This window comes from Bidens hawaiensis, unplaced genomic scaffold (genome assembly GCF_021521415.1).
Source record: "Bidens hawaiensis isolate Kalapana, Puna unplaced genomic scaffold, B.hawaiensis_p1.1 tig00026658_1, whole genome shotgun sequence".
NCBI classification, from domain to species: Eukaryota; Viridiplantae; Streptophyta; class Magnoliopsida; order Asterales; family Asteraceae; genus Bidens; species Bidens hawaiensis.
In genome coordinates, this window is record NW_027494297.1 from 327,177 (window position 1) to 338,972 (window position 11,796).

Here is an 11,796-nt window from a genome sequence, read left to right on the forward strand (position 1 = left end):
AAATTAGTGTATAGAATTGATGAAAAACGTAGATTTGCTCAAGTCGATATAATTTAGGAAAAATGAAAAAATGTAATCTGCCAAGAAAATAATAGAATTAAGAGTAAAGTGTCATTTTCGTCCTTGAGGTTTGGTCACTTATGCGAGTTTCGTCCAAAATGTTTATGTTTTGCATATGAAACATTGAGATTTCATGATTATTGCCAATTTCGTCCATTTCGTTAACTTCGTTAATTTTTTAACGTTAAATGAAGGGTAAAACGGTCTTTTTTTCCTTTATTACTTTAATATATATATATAGATATAGATCTCCAAAGTATCTGAAGAATTGTGTGCGCACCACCACTCAAACCTCCGGCCACCCAGAGCCGGCCCAACTGTAGATATTTATATTAAACAATAGTTAGGCCTCCGTTTAAACGTTTAAATATTTATATATATACATAATCGCATATTATTTAGGTATAACTAATTAATAAACCAATTTTCTGGGTTGGCCTGGTGGTTAAAGCCCATATCCCTTTTTTACTAAACGTTATCCATGCAAGTTCGATACCCTCAAGATCAATATTCCTTCTTTTCACTTGATTGTTTCATATGGTATCTTGAGAATTTGGATAAGAGCAATAGTTAGCTAAAAAAAAGCAAAAGTTATGTACTAAAAATAGGATTCTAATCGATGAATCTTGAAAGGAACCACGCCCCGCAAAAGGAAACTAGATGGTTGGACCAAAAGGAAAGCAATTCTTACTTTGTGGTAATTCAAGAAACTAAGCTAAAGTCGTCCTCTTTCTTTATGGTTAGTAAGGTTTGGGGTCGATCGCTTTTCGAGTTCGAGAAAGTTGAGTCTAGGGGCCTATCGGGGGGTCTCCTTTGTGTTTGGGACCCAACTTTTTTTGTTAAAGCTAGGGTATTTAATAATAGGAGGTATATGATTATAACGGGGCATGTAAAAGCTACAGGGGAAAGGATGAACAGTTTTAACATTTATGCTGCAAATGATCCGTCCGAGCGAAAGGAGTTGTTAGATAAAAGGTGGTCGTGCTCGGGGATGTGTGTGATGGAAGGGGATTTCAATGAAGTCCGGGATCCTTTAGAAAGTCTTAACTCTGAGTTCGTTGTGTCATAGGCGGATGCATTTAACCGTTTTATAAACGAGGCGGAGCTTGAAGAATATCACATGGGTGGGGGACAGTTTACATATGCATCAGATCGGGGGGATAAGTTCAGTAAGCTCGATCGTGTGCTTGCTTGTAATGACTTTAAAAGCTCTTGGCCTCTCGCGTCATTAAATGTGCTTAAAAAAGGATGTTCTGACCATAAGCTGCTTTTTTTGAATATGGTTGAGGTTGATTTCGGCCATGTCCCATTCAGGTTTTTTAATAGCTGGCTTCAGTTGCCTGGTTTTTGTGATTTTGTGGCTAGTCAATGCGCAAGTTTTCGGTCCGTGGGCCCGGCAGATATGTCTATTTCCACTAAGCTAAGATGGTTGAAAAATAGAATTAAGAGGTGGCTCAAAGTGAAAAGAAAGGAAGAGACCGGAGTGTATGAGGAGAAAAAGAAGAGACTTACTGAACTTGATGGTTTAGCTGAACAGAGAACTTTATTAGCAGAGGAAGTGGAGGAACGGTTCGAGTGTTTGAATTTTATAGATGAAGTTGATGGGTGCAAACAAGACCTTAGGCAAAAGGCACGGGTTAAATGGGCATCAGATGCAGATGATAACTCGAGCTACTTTCATGGTATTTTGAACTCAAATTTATCTTCTAATCGTTTGCACCGTTTAATGATAGGTGGTGTCTGGAATTCTTCTCAGGTGGTTATAAAAGAGGAAGTGTTCAATTATTTTAGGGCAAGGTTTACTGAATCAGCAGTGGTTAGACCACGGTTCTCTTGTGTTGAGTCTACATCTCTAAACGAGGAGGAGGCTAGGAGTCTGGTGGAACCTTTCTCTTTGTTGGAGGTGAAGAATGCGGTCTGGGAATGTTGTGGAGATCGGTTGCCCGGACCAAACGAGTTTAATTTTAAATTTCTTAAACGATGCTGGTTGTGCTTTGAAACGGATTTTATGAAGATGTTTGATAAATTTCATGCCAATGGCCGGCTTTCTTTTGCCTTTTTTGCCTCATTTTTAGCTTTAATCCCGAAAGCTAAAGATCCAATAAATTTAGGTGATTATCGCCCGATTAGCCTCGTTGGGTGCTTAAATAAGGTGGTATGGTGCTAGTCTGTCGATTAAAGAAAGTTATCGGGAAGTTGATTTCGGTGGAACAAACGGCTTTCTTGTCAAGACGGAGCATCCTTGAGGGACCCCTTGTCTTGAACGAGCTGGTAGGATGGTTGAATAAGAACAAAAAGAGAGGTATGATTTTTAAAGTAGATATTGAAAAGGCGTATGACTCCCTAAACTGGGGTTTTTTGTTTTCGGTGCTCGAACAAATGAACTTTACTCCAAAATGGAGGCGGTGGATTAGTGCTATTTTGGAAGTGGGTCGGGCTTCGATTCTGGTAAATGGTTCGCCGACACTGGAGTTTGATTGTTCAAGAGGTCTTAGACAAGCGGATCCTTTGTCGCCTATTTTATTTGTGTTGGCAATGGAGATGTTAACCGGGTTTATGAAGAGGGCGGAGAGAGTTGGGCTCTACAACGAGTTAAGATGTGGGTTTGGGGGTCCGAAAGTTTTCCACCTTCTTTATGCGGATGATGTCATTTATGTTGGGGAATGGGAAAAGAGAATGTGGTGAACCTTAGGCGTATTTTGAGGTGTTTTTACTTGGTGTCGGGATTGAGAATTAATCTCTCAAAGTGTTTAATTTATGGGATCCGGGTAGAGGAATCGGAACGGTTGGAAATGGCGAGCCTGTTAAACTACCAAACAGGAGTTTTTCTGTTTAAATACCTTGGGTTACAAGTGGGAGGTAATATGAATTTGATAGCTTCATGGGACTCAATTGTGGAGCTGTTCAAGGAAAGATTGTCGATATGGAAAGCTAAGAAGCTATCTATTAGTGGTAGAGTCACGGTAATTAGCTCGGTTCTTAACTCACTTCCGACTTACTACTTCTCCTTATACAAGGCCCCGAAGGGGGTAATCGAAAAACTTGAAAGGATAAGAAGAGTTTTCTTTTGGGGAGGTTCAGAGGAGGAGTCAAAAATTAATTGGGTAGCTTGGAATCGAGTGGTTGCTCCGACCTATAAAGGGGGTCTCGGGATCGGGTCTCTAAAAGAAACAAAGCTAGCTTTGCTTGCAAAATGGTGGTGGAAATTCAAAAACGAAAAGGACGAGTTTTGGAGAAAAATTGTATGGGCGATTCATCACTCGGAGAGGTGTTGGTCGTTTATTCCAGCCAAAGTTTCCATTTCGGGCCCGTGGAAACATATTGTCAATATTAATAAGGATCTCATTGTTATGGGTATTGATTTGCCAAAGGTGATTGGGAAGGAAGTTAAAGATGGAAGGAATACTTCTTTTTGGTTAGATTGCTGGAGGGGTAATATTCCAATTTTTGAGAGGTTTCCTAGACTGTTTAGTCTTGAAATGAGGACGGGGAGTTTAGTTTCAGATAGACTTTTGATGCATGAGGGTGAAATATGCGGTCAGTGGGAGTGGAGCCGAAATCCTTTCGGTCTAGATGAAGTGGAAGAACTTCGAGGCCTGTTGACGACCTGCCAACACATGGTTTTGGGTACTGGATCGGATCAGGTGGTCTGGGGTTTGGAAGTTGGAAGCGGCTTTTCGGTCAAAAGCATGAAGTATGGGTTCAAAGAGTATGTGAGCTCAGATGGAGAATATAGTATTTGAATGGAATAATTGGGTTCCAAAAAAAGTCGGTATCCACGCGTGGTGGGTAGAAATGGAGCGTATCCCGGTATTGGTCGAGTTAGTAAAGAGAGGTATTTCGGTGACTTCGGAGGTGTGCCCAATGTGCGAGGAGGAGGTGGAGTCGGTGGGCCATTTGATGATCTCGTGTCAATTTACTCAAGATATTTGGAGTATTATTTCCTCTTGGTGCAAGGTACCTTCTATCTACGCTTTCTTGATTAGAGATTTGTTGGAGCTACACCGGTTCACCCACTTTTCGAAAAAGAAAGCAAAAGCTTTTTATGCTGTGTCTGACCACCGTTTGGTGTATTTGGCGTCTCGGAATGCGTTGTTGTTTGATGGAAAGCCGGCGAACATTTGCAACGTGGTTGGAGAGGGTAAGGAGTTAAGTTTTTGTGGGTAAAGAATCTGGGGAGAAATGTGGGTCTTACATGGGAGAAATGGCGAGGTTTTAATTTCACTTTGTGATCGGGTGGTGAGGTTGCGTATGCTGGTGTTTCTTTGGGTATATGTCTTGTGTTGTGCTTCGTGTTTGATGCTTTATTGTCGTTATTAGTGTCTTGCTTGTAACGATAGTTTTTTATAATTTAACTTTGGTTGGACGTTAAAAAATAATAATAATAATAATAATAATAATAATAATAATAATAATAATTAATAGTTAATAATATGGGCTCAAGAATGAATAATATAATAAATAAACTGAAAAGGCCAAAATATTCTTGACTTAACATTAAAAAGTGACGGAGTTAGTAATTTTGACGAAATTGGCAATAATCATGAAACCTTAAGGTTTCAGGTGCAAAAACCAAACTTTTTGAACTAGCATAAATAACCAAACCTCAAGGACGAAAATGACACTTTACTCTATAATTAATTTGGGAGTTTTAGATTTATTGTTAATTAAAACGACGTAGTTTTCAAAGATTTTTCGTGTATCTTAGGTCTCAGGTGTGTGACAAGACCGTATTCACTTAGAGCATTCTCATCCAACCTCTTATTTTGTGTGAGGGGTGTTTTGTTAATTTAGAGAGTGATTCAGGGTATTGTGAGTGAAGAGTTTTTATATTTTAGAAAAAATAGTGATTTTTCTGTATATTTGAAAAGTTACTGTTCATTCTCTATAATTTTTTAATATATTTTGAAAGTGATTGTGAGTAAAAGAAAGAAAAAATGTAACGATAAAAAGTAAAAAATTATTATTTAATTGAAACTAAGAGAATAGGTAAATTTTTGATTATAAGTAATTAAATAAGAAAAACCCTGATTTCGTAAACCCCTTCTTCGCCAAATCAACGCCGCCGCCGGGTGAGAAATCTTGAAGCACCATGTCTGCGAAATGGCGAGCCTTACAACATCGGCACCGCTACACCTACAGCGCCATCGGCTTCCCAACGTACTACAAACAATCACTCCAAGTCCAACCTCACGACGATGCTCTATTCTTCTCGCTACTCAACGAGCTCGTCTCCCTCACTTCAACCTACTCGCAGCTCAACCACGCCAAAAAACTCGCCAACGCCTTCGCCGACCTCCTCAAATCCGGCAACCAGACCCTCATCACTCACGCCTCCAGGTTTTACCTGCAAATCCTCTTTCTCGAAAACTCCGTCCCCTTGCATCGGACGCTGCTTTCCGTCCTCTCCAAAACCAAAACCACAGATGCCCACTCTCTTATCAGTGATTGTTTTAAGTCTCTGTGCCAAGAGTACGCGAATGCCGATCTGGAGGATGGAAAGAGGAAGAGGTTTTGCGTCTCGCGTGTAGGCTTATCCATGATGAGTTCTCCCAAGCTAGGCTATTTAGTGCAAGTGGTGGAGGAATGCGCAGTGTTGATGGGATTGGATGTGGTTTCCGGTTTGGATAGTGTCGTTTCGGAGGTCAATGATTGCTCGAGGCCGTCCCCGGTGGTGATGGAGCAGTGCCAGGAGGCTTTGTCTTGTGTTTATTACTTGCTGCAGCGCTGCCCGACCAAGTTTTGTAGTTTGAGCAATGATAATAATATCATGCAGGTGATTCTGACCACGATTTTGAGTGTTTTGAAATCGGAGGCGTTTTCGAGAGATTGCTTTGTGGCTGCGGGTGTGAGTTTCTGTGCGGCATTGCAAGTCTGCCTTTGTCCGGAAGACCTTGGATTGGCGTTCATGAAAGGTATATTTCGTCGTGGTTTAAGGTTTAGTAACAAGTTTCAAGCTGTGGTTAGGAAGATTCCGTATAAAGGGAATCTGTTTTCGGAGATTGAAGAGTTCTCTCTACTCACTAGGCTTTGTTTGATTAGAGGGATACTCACTTCGGTACCTAGAACGTCACTTAATACTCCTTTTGTGTGTGGTTGTGAGGAGAGTGAAGTGTTAGGTCAAACTATACTTTTTGATGGGATTTTGCCTGAATTATGTAAGTACTGTGAGAATCCTACGGATAGTCACTTTAACTTTCACGCGTTGACTGTGATGCAGATTTGTCTGCAACAGATAAAAACATTGATACAAGCAAGTCTCAATGAAGATTATGATCATATTTCAGATGATATAGGTGGGAGGATATTGAGAATTATATGGAATAACTTGGATGACCCGTTGAGTCAAACGGTCAAACAAGTACATTTGATTTTTGACATTTTTTTAGATATACAATCTAGTCTACCTTCAACAGATGGTAAGGAGAGAATTCAGTTGTTTTTAAAGAAGATTGTGTATTCTCTGCTTCGTATGGGTGCGCGATGTAAGGGTAGATATGTGCCATTAGCTTCGCTTACAAAACGATTAGGTGCAAAGACAATTTTAGACATGAGCCCTGATTTGATGCTTGAGACAACATGGGCATACATTGACGATGATGTATGTTGTGCTGCCACAAATTTTTTGAAATGTTTTCTTGAATGTTTGCGTGATGAGTTTTGGAGTAGTGATGGTGTTGAAAACGGGTATGCTAATTACAGAAAGGTTTGTTTGCCTCCATTTATGCACGGGCTTGCTTCTGGAAACTCAAAATTAAGGTCAAATTTGAACACGTATGCGTTTCCTGTGATTCTTGAAGTGGATGTTGACAGTATATTTCCAATGCTTGCGTTTATCTCCATTAGTCCCGTTGAAGAAAGTTCATTAATTTCTTATTCAGATGTTTATGGTACAAATACGAATCTCAAAGTTGAAAAGAAAGTGGCGGTTTTGGTTTCTTTGCTTAAAGTTTCTCGTTCACTTGCTTTAATCGAAGGTGATGTTGATAGGTTTGAGAATGGTGACTATGCTCTTCTTTGTGTAAAGGGTATAAAGGTCAAAGTTCTTGTGAGGTGGCTCATGTTAGCATTGACTCATGTTGACGAGTCACTTCGCACAGATGCAATCGAGTCGTTGTTTTTAAATCCTAAAACAGCTAGCTTACTGTCTTCTTTAGAGCTAAGTATGATGAAAGAAGCAATGCCTTTAAACATGAGGTGTTCTTCAACTTCTTTTCAAATGAAGTTGACCAGTTTGTTTAGAAAGTTCTTTAATCGAGTTCGGACCGCTTTAGAGAGACAAATAAAGCAAAAAAACTGGCAACCTTTTAACAAAACCGAGGATGTTAGTTTCAAACGTGCCGATGATCTTTTTAGTTTTATGAAGTGGTTAAGTAGCTTTTTGTTTTTTTCATGTTACCCTTCGGCTCCATATGAGAGGAAAATAATGGCGATGGATCTTATATTAGTTATGAACAATACGTGGTCGATTGTTCAAGATTCTCTAACTGAAACTATGTTAGTTAACATCACTCCATATGATAAAGCATTTACATCACCCGAAGCAACTTTATTACTTGTTAGCTCGATTGTTGACAGCTGGGATCGACTTAGAGAGAATTCTTTCCACATCCTGCTTCATTTCCCGACCCCACTTCCTGGAATGTTGACCACCAACATGGTCAAAGAAGTACTCATTTGGGCTAAGGATTTAGTTTGCAGTCCTCGTGTTAGAGAAAGTGATGCTGGAGCATTAACGATGCGTCTCATTTTTAGGAAATATGTTTTGGACCTTGGGTGGGTTGTTAAACCGTCAAGTAATTATGTTTTACAAAAACCAACATTAGATTCTGCTGTTGTAGAATATGTGATATCACTTGTTGATTGGCTGCGTGCGTCAGTTGAAATGGGAGAAAAAGATCTTTCTGATGCGTGTAAGAACAGTTTTGTTCATGGTGTGTTGCTTACGCTTCGTTATACGTTTGAAGAACTGGATTGGAATTCGAATATTGTGTTGGATAATGTTATTGGTATGAAACATGCACTCGAGAAGCTTCTTGAGTTAGTTACTAGAATAACTGTAATGGCACTTTCTGTGGTGTCGGCTGATGCTTGGCATTTGCCTGATGATGTGGAGGATCTTATTGATGATGATTCTTACATGTGGGAAACGAGTGCTGACGTGGACACATGTGTACCGGAATCAGAAAAAGAAGCATGTTCAAAGTTGGTGCAGGATGTGGGCCCGTCTGCTCAGGTTGTTATGGTTGGTTGTTGGCTTGCAATGAAAGAGGTACTTCCTATGTTTTTTTAATATGTTCGTGTTCATCTGTTTAACTTCAACCAAACAAACAATTGGACACGAATATTAAAAGAGCGGGCTTTTCTTGTTTTTTGTTGTTTATGTTCGTTCATTAACAGTATAAACGAATGGTTCATGAACCTAAATGAACAGACATACCTGAGATGAAGTTGATTAAAATTATATGTGAACAACAGTGTATTGGACCTAAAAGGTTAATAAAGCTAGGCTAAACTGTAATAGGCCCAGAAAAATTTAAATGAATATGCTAACAGACATAAATGAACAAAAGTAACTTGCAAGATAAATATTAAACATTGTCCACATATTAATTAATCAATTTTTAGTTTTTGTTACAATTGGTTATCTGATTGTGATTATTTAATCTCACATTACCACTTCTGAACTCATATCTAAACATCCCTTAATTTGATAGCTTTTTATTTTGTTATTTAAGGTGAGTCTTCTTCTAGGAACTATTATAAGGAAAGTTCCATTGCCCACATCAGACATCTTAACAGAATGTGGCCCGTTATCTTATTCAAATGGTGATGTCAGCATGACTGATAATGTTGTTCTTGACTTCAAACAACTAGAGACTATTGGGACCCACTTTCTTGAAGTCCTCATGAAAATGAAACATAATGGTGCGATTGATAAGACTCGGGTAGGGTTTACTGCTTTATGCAATCGGTTACTTTGCTCTGACAATCCAAGGTTTGTTTTACTGGCAGTTGAACTTGGAAAACTGTTGTTTTATTTAAGTGTGTTTAGTGAGTCATGGTCGTGAGTCAAAAATTTGACCCGAACCTGTAAACCATGCTAGACACGTGAACCAAACATGACATGAGTATTCATTGGTTGACATGAACAAGTCTTGTTTGACCCAAAATTATTTACATGTTCTTACTCTAAAATTATAAATTCATAACCAAAATTACAAATGCATAGAATTTAAAAAATAGTTGCTTTTAATTAAAAAAAAAACGATGCCAATTTCTCTTTTAATTTTTAACTTATGTCATATAATACCCAACCATATTAAGTTAGGATACAAAAACACTTTTTTTAAAAAAATATATACGGGTTAAACAGGCCAACCATGGTCAACCCAAACACAACCTGTTTAGCTAAATGTGTTCGTGGGTTCGATCTGGAACAGACTCGAACCCGTTTAGACAAAACTCAAGTCCGTGAATTAATGCTAGGTGTGCGCACCTGACTAAACCGAAAGCCAAACCGAATTGAAACCGAAAAAACCCAACTGAATTTGATCTGCTATTCGGTTTGGTTAGCGGTTTTATGAAATGCTGAACTCGGTTAATCTGAATAAACTCTTTAAACCGATTAGTAGATTTAGACCAAACCCAAGACCGAGAATTTTGTGTTAGGTGTGTTCATCATTCGGTTTGAAACCGACTAAACCAGACGAACCAAGTTCTTGTTCTGCTATTCAGTTCGGTTATCAATTTTACAAAATGCTGATTTCAGTTAACTGAATAAACCATTTAAACCGATTAAGAGATTGCTTATTCAGTTAATCAATTTGGGAGCTGTAACTGTAACCGAATAACCAATTTAGGGTTTGAATTCAGTTATTCGGTTAACCAGTTCAATTTGAACCATACTGAATTCTGGTTGGTTCGGTTTGCATTTGGAATCTAATAAAGTTCTTACACTACTATTTCGTTCATGATATAAGCTGTTTTTAAAATTAACTACTTGCACTGATAACTTAACTTTGTCTCTAACTTTCCAGACTCAGCAAATTAACTGAATCTTGGATGGAGCAGTTAATGGAAAGAACTGTTGCTAAAGACCAAACAGTTGATGACTTATTAAGAAGAAGTGCAGGTATTCCCGCTGCATTTATCGCCTTTTTTCTTTCAGAACCCGAAGGCACACCGAAAAGACTTCTCCCACGTGCCCTACGTTGGTTAATTGATGTAGCCAACAAATCCATGATGCATCAAACCGAGACAAAAACAAATTTAAAACACGATACACAAGCAAATGGTGATTGCAAAGTGAACTCAAAGATTCGGGATGAAGGTGTTATTCCAACAGTGCATGCGTTTAATGTGCTACGGGTAGCATTTAATGATACGAATCTTGCAACTGATACTTCTGGTTTTGCTGCTGAGGCTATGATTGTTGCTATACGCTCGTTTTCTTCGCCGTATTGGGAAGTTAGAAACGGTGCGTGTCTTGCTTACACGCTTTGGTTCGGAGAATGGTCGGTTTCTTAATGTGCAGAAACGAGAATCTGCCAGACGTGCGTTGACCGGTCTTGAGTTTTTTCATAGGTATTGAAAGTTGTATTTTTGTTTTGAGATTTTTTATTTGACTCGTTTGAGATTAAACGCAACCCATTTTATAACAAACTTTTAACTGTTTTTGTTTTGAAGGTACCCGTCATTGCATCCGTTCTTGTACAGCGAACTCAAAATTGCCACTGAGTTGCTAACAACCGGATCACCTGAACATGTAGGGTCAAACCTAGCCAAGGCAGTGCACCCAAGCTTATGTCCCATGTTAATGCTCTTATCAAGACTCAGACCATCAACAATCGCAAGCGAAACCGGAGACTTATTAGACCCATTTCTATTCATGCCATTCATCAGAAAATGCTCAACACAATGCAACCTTCGGGTCCGTGTTCTTGCTTCACGGCCTTAACGGGCCTGATATCCAATGAAAAACTTCAACTCATTGTTTTAAACATCGCAACCGAGTTACCTTCGAGAATAAACTTAGCTTCTTCAAATACGATGCACGGGTTGTTATTACAGTTAGTCGCTCTTCTAGATACCAACGTTAGAAACTTAACTGATTCCTCAAAGAAAGACCAGATTTTAAACGAGTTGAACAAAATCCTCTCCGTGCGTTCATGGATTGGAAACGTGAGTTTGTGCTCGTGTCCAACACTCAACACAGGTTTCTTAAAAGTCCTTGATGTTATGCTCGATATTTCACGAACATGCCATGAAAGTGAAAGTTTTGATCTTGCTTATAGCCTTCTTTGGGAGTTATCTTCAGAGTGCTTGGATCTAGAAGCTTCTAAAAGGTTACCTTATTATGATCCGACTGTAGCTGAATGTCGGAAACAAGCAGCGACTTCATATTTCAACTGTGTTTTCCAAACATCAAAAGACACCGATAAAAATGATGTTTTTGCACCTGTGTCAGCGAAACACAATCCTTCATCGAGTAACTGTTTTACTGGGTTCCAGGAGCGTTTGATTCGGTCCATGTCAGATGCTTCATACGAGGTTCGTATCGCAACATTTAAATGGCTTCTGTTGTTTATTAAATCTGCTGAATTAAACGATCATATAAACGATACGAGCGGTTTGAAAAACTGGATTAATCTTAATCTTCAAGCCGAGATGGAGAAACTTTTATTTCAAGAAAAGAATCATAGATGCATTCGTTTGATTTTAAAGATTCTTTTC

At 38.9% G+C, this 11,796-nt stretch overlaps 3 protein-coding genes across 3 annotated transcripts; all 3 read left to right on the plus strand.

Annotated features, from left to right (window-relative positions):
* Window positions 1-1,180: 1,180 nt before the first annotated feature.
* LOC143573866 (uncharacterized) lies at window positions 1,181-2,227 on the plus strand. The gene has a single exon (XM_077058641.1). The coding sequence runs from the start codon at window positions 1,181-1,183 to the stop codon at window positions 2,225-2,227; it is 1,047 nt and encodes a 348-aa protein (XP_076914756.1).
* A 137-nt stretch (window positions 2,228-2,364) lies between these two features.
* LOC143573867 (putative mitochondrial protein AtMg01250) lies at window positions 2,365-2,745 on the plus strand. The gene has a single exon (XM_077058642.1). It carries the CDS (start codon window positions 2,365-2,367, stop codon window positions 2,743-2,745), a length of 381 nt encoding a protein of 126 aa, XP_076914757.1.
* A 2,407-nt stretch (window positions 2,746-5,152) lies between these two features.
* On the plus strand, window positions 5,153-11,793 carry LOC143573868 (uncharacterized; the record flags this gene model as incomplete). The annotated part of the gene is given in 7 exon segments (XM_077058643.1): window positions 5,153-8,332; window positions 8,799-9,058; window positions 10,101-10,558; window positions 10,561-10,584; window positions 10,587-10,647; window positions 10,750-11,012; window positions 11,015-11,793. Coding segments are annotated over 7 exon segments (5,025 nt in total), but the record flags the coding sequence as incomplete, so codon positions are not given.
* Between the last annotated feature and the right edge of the window lie 3 nt (window positions 11,794-11,796).

What these genes read in the sequence shown, in the direction of transcription:
- LOC143573866 (XM_077058641.1), top strand. Translation starts at nt 1,181, where the DNA reads ATGGGTGGGGGACAGTTTACATATGCATCAGATCGGGGGGATAAGTTC.
- LOC143573867 (XM_077058642.1), top strand. Translation starts at nt 2,365, where the DNA reads ATGATTTTTAAAGTAGATATTGAAAAGGCGTATGACTCCCTAAACTGG.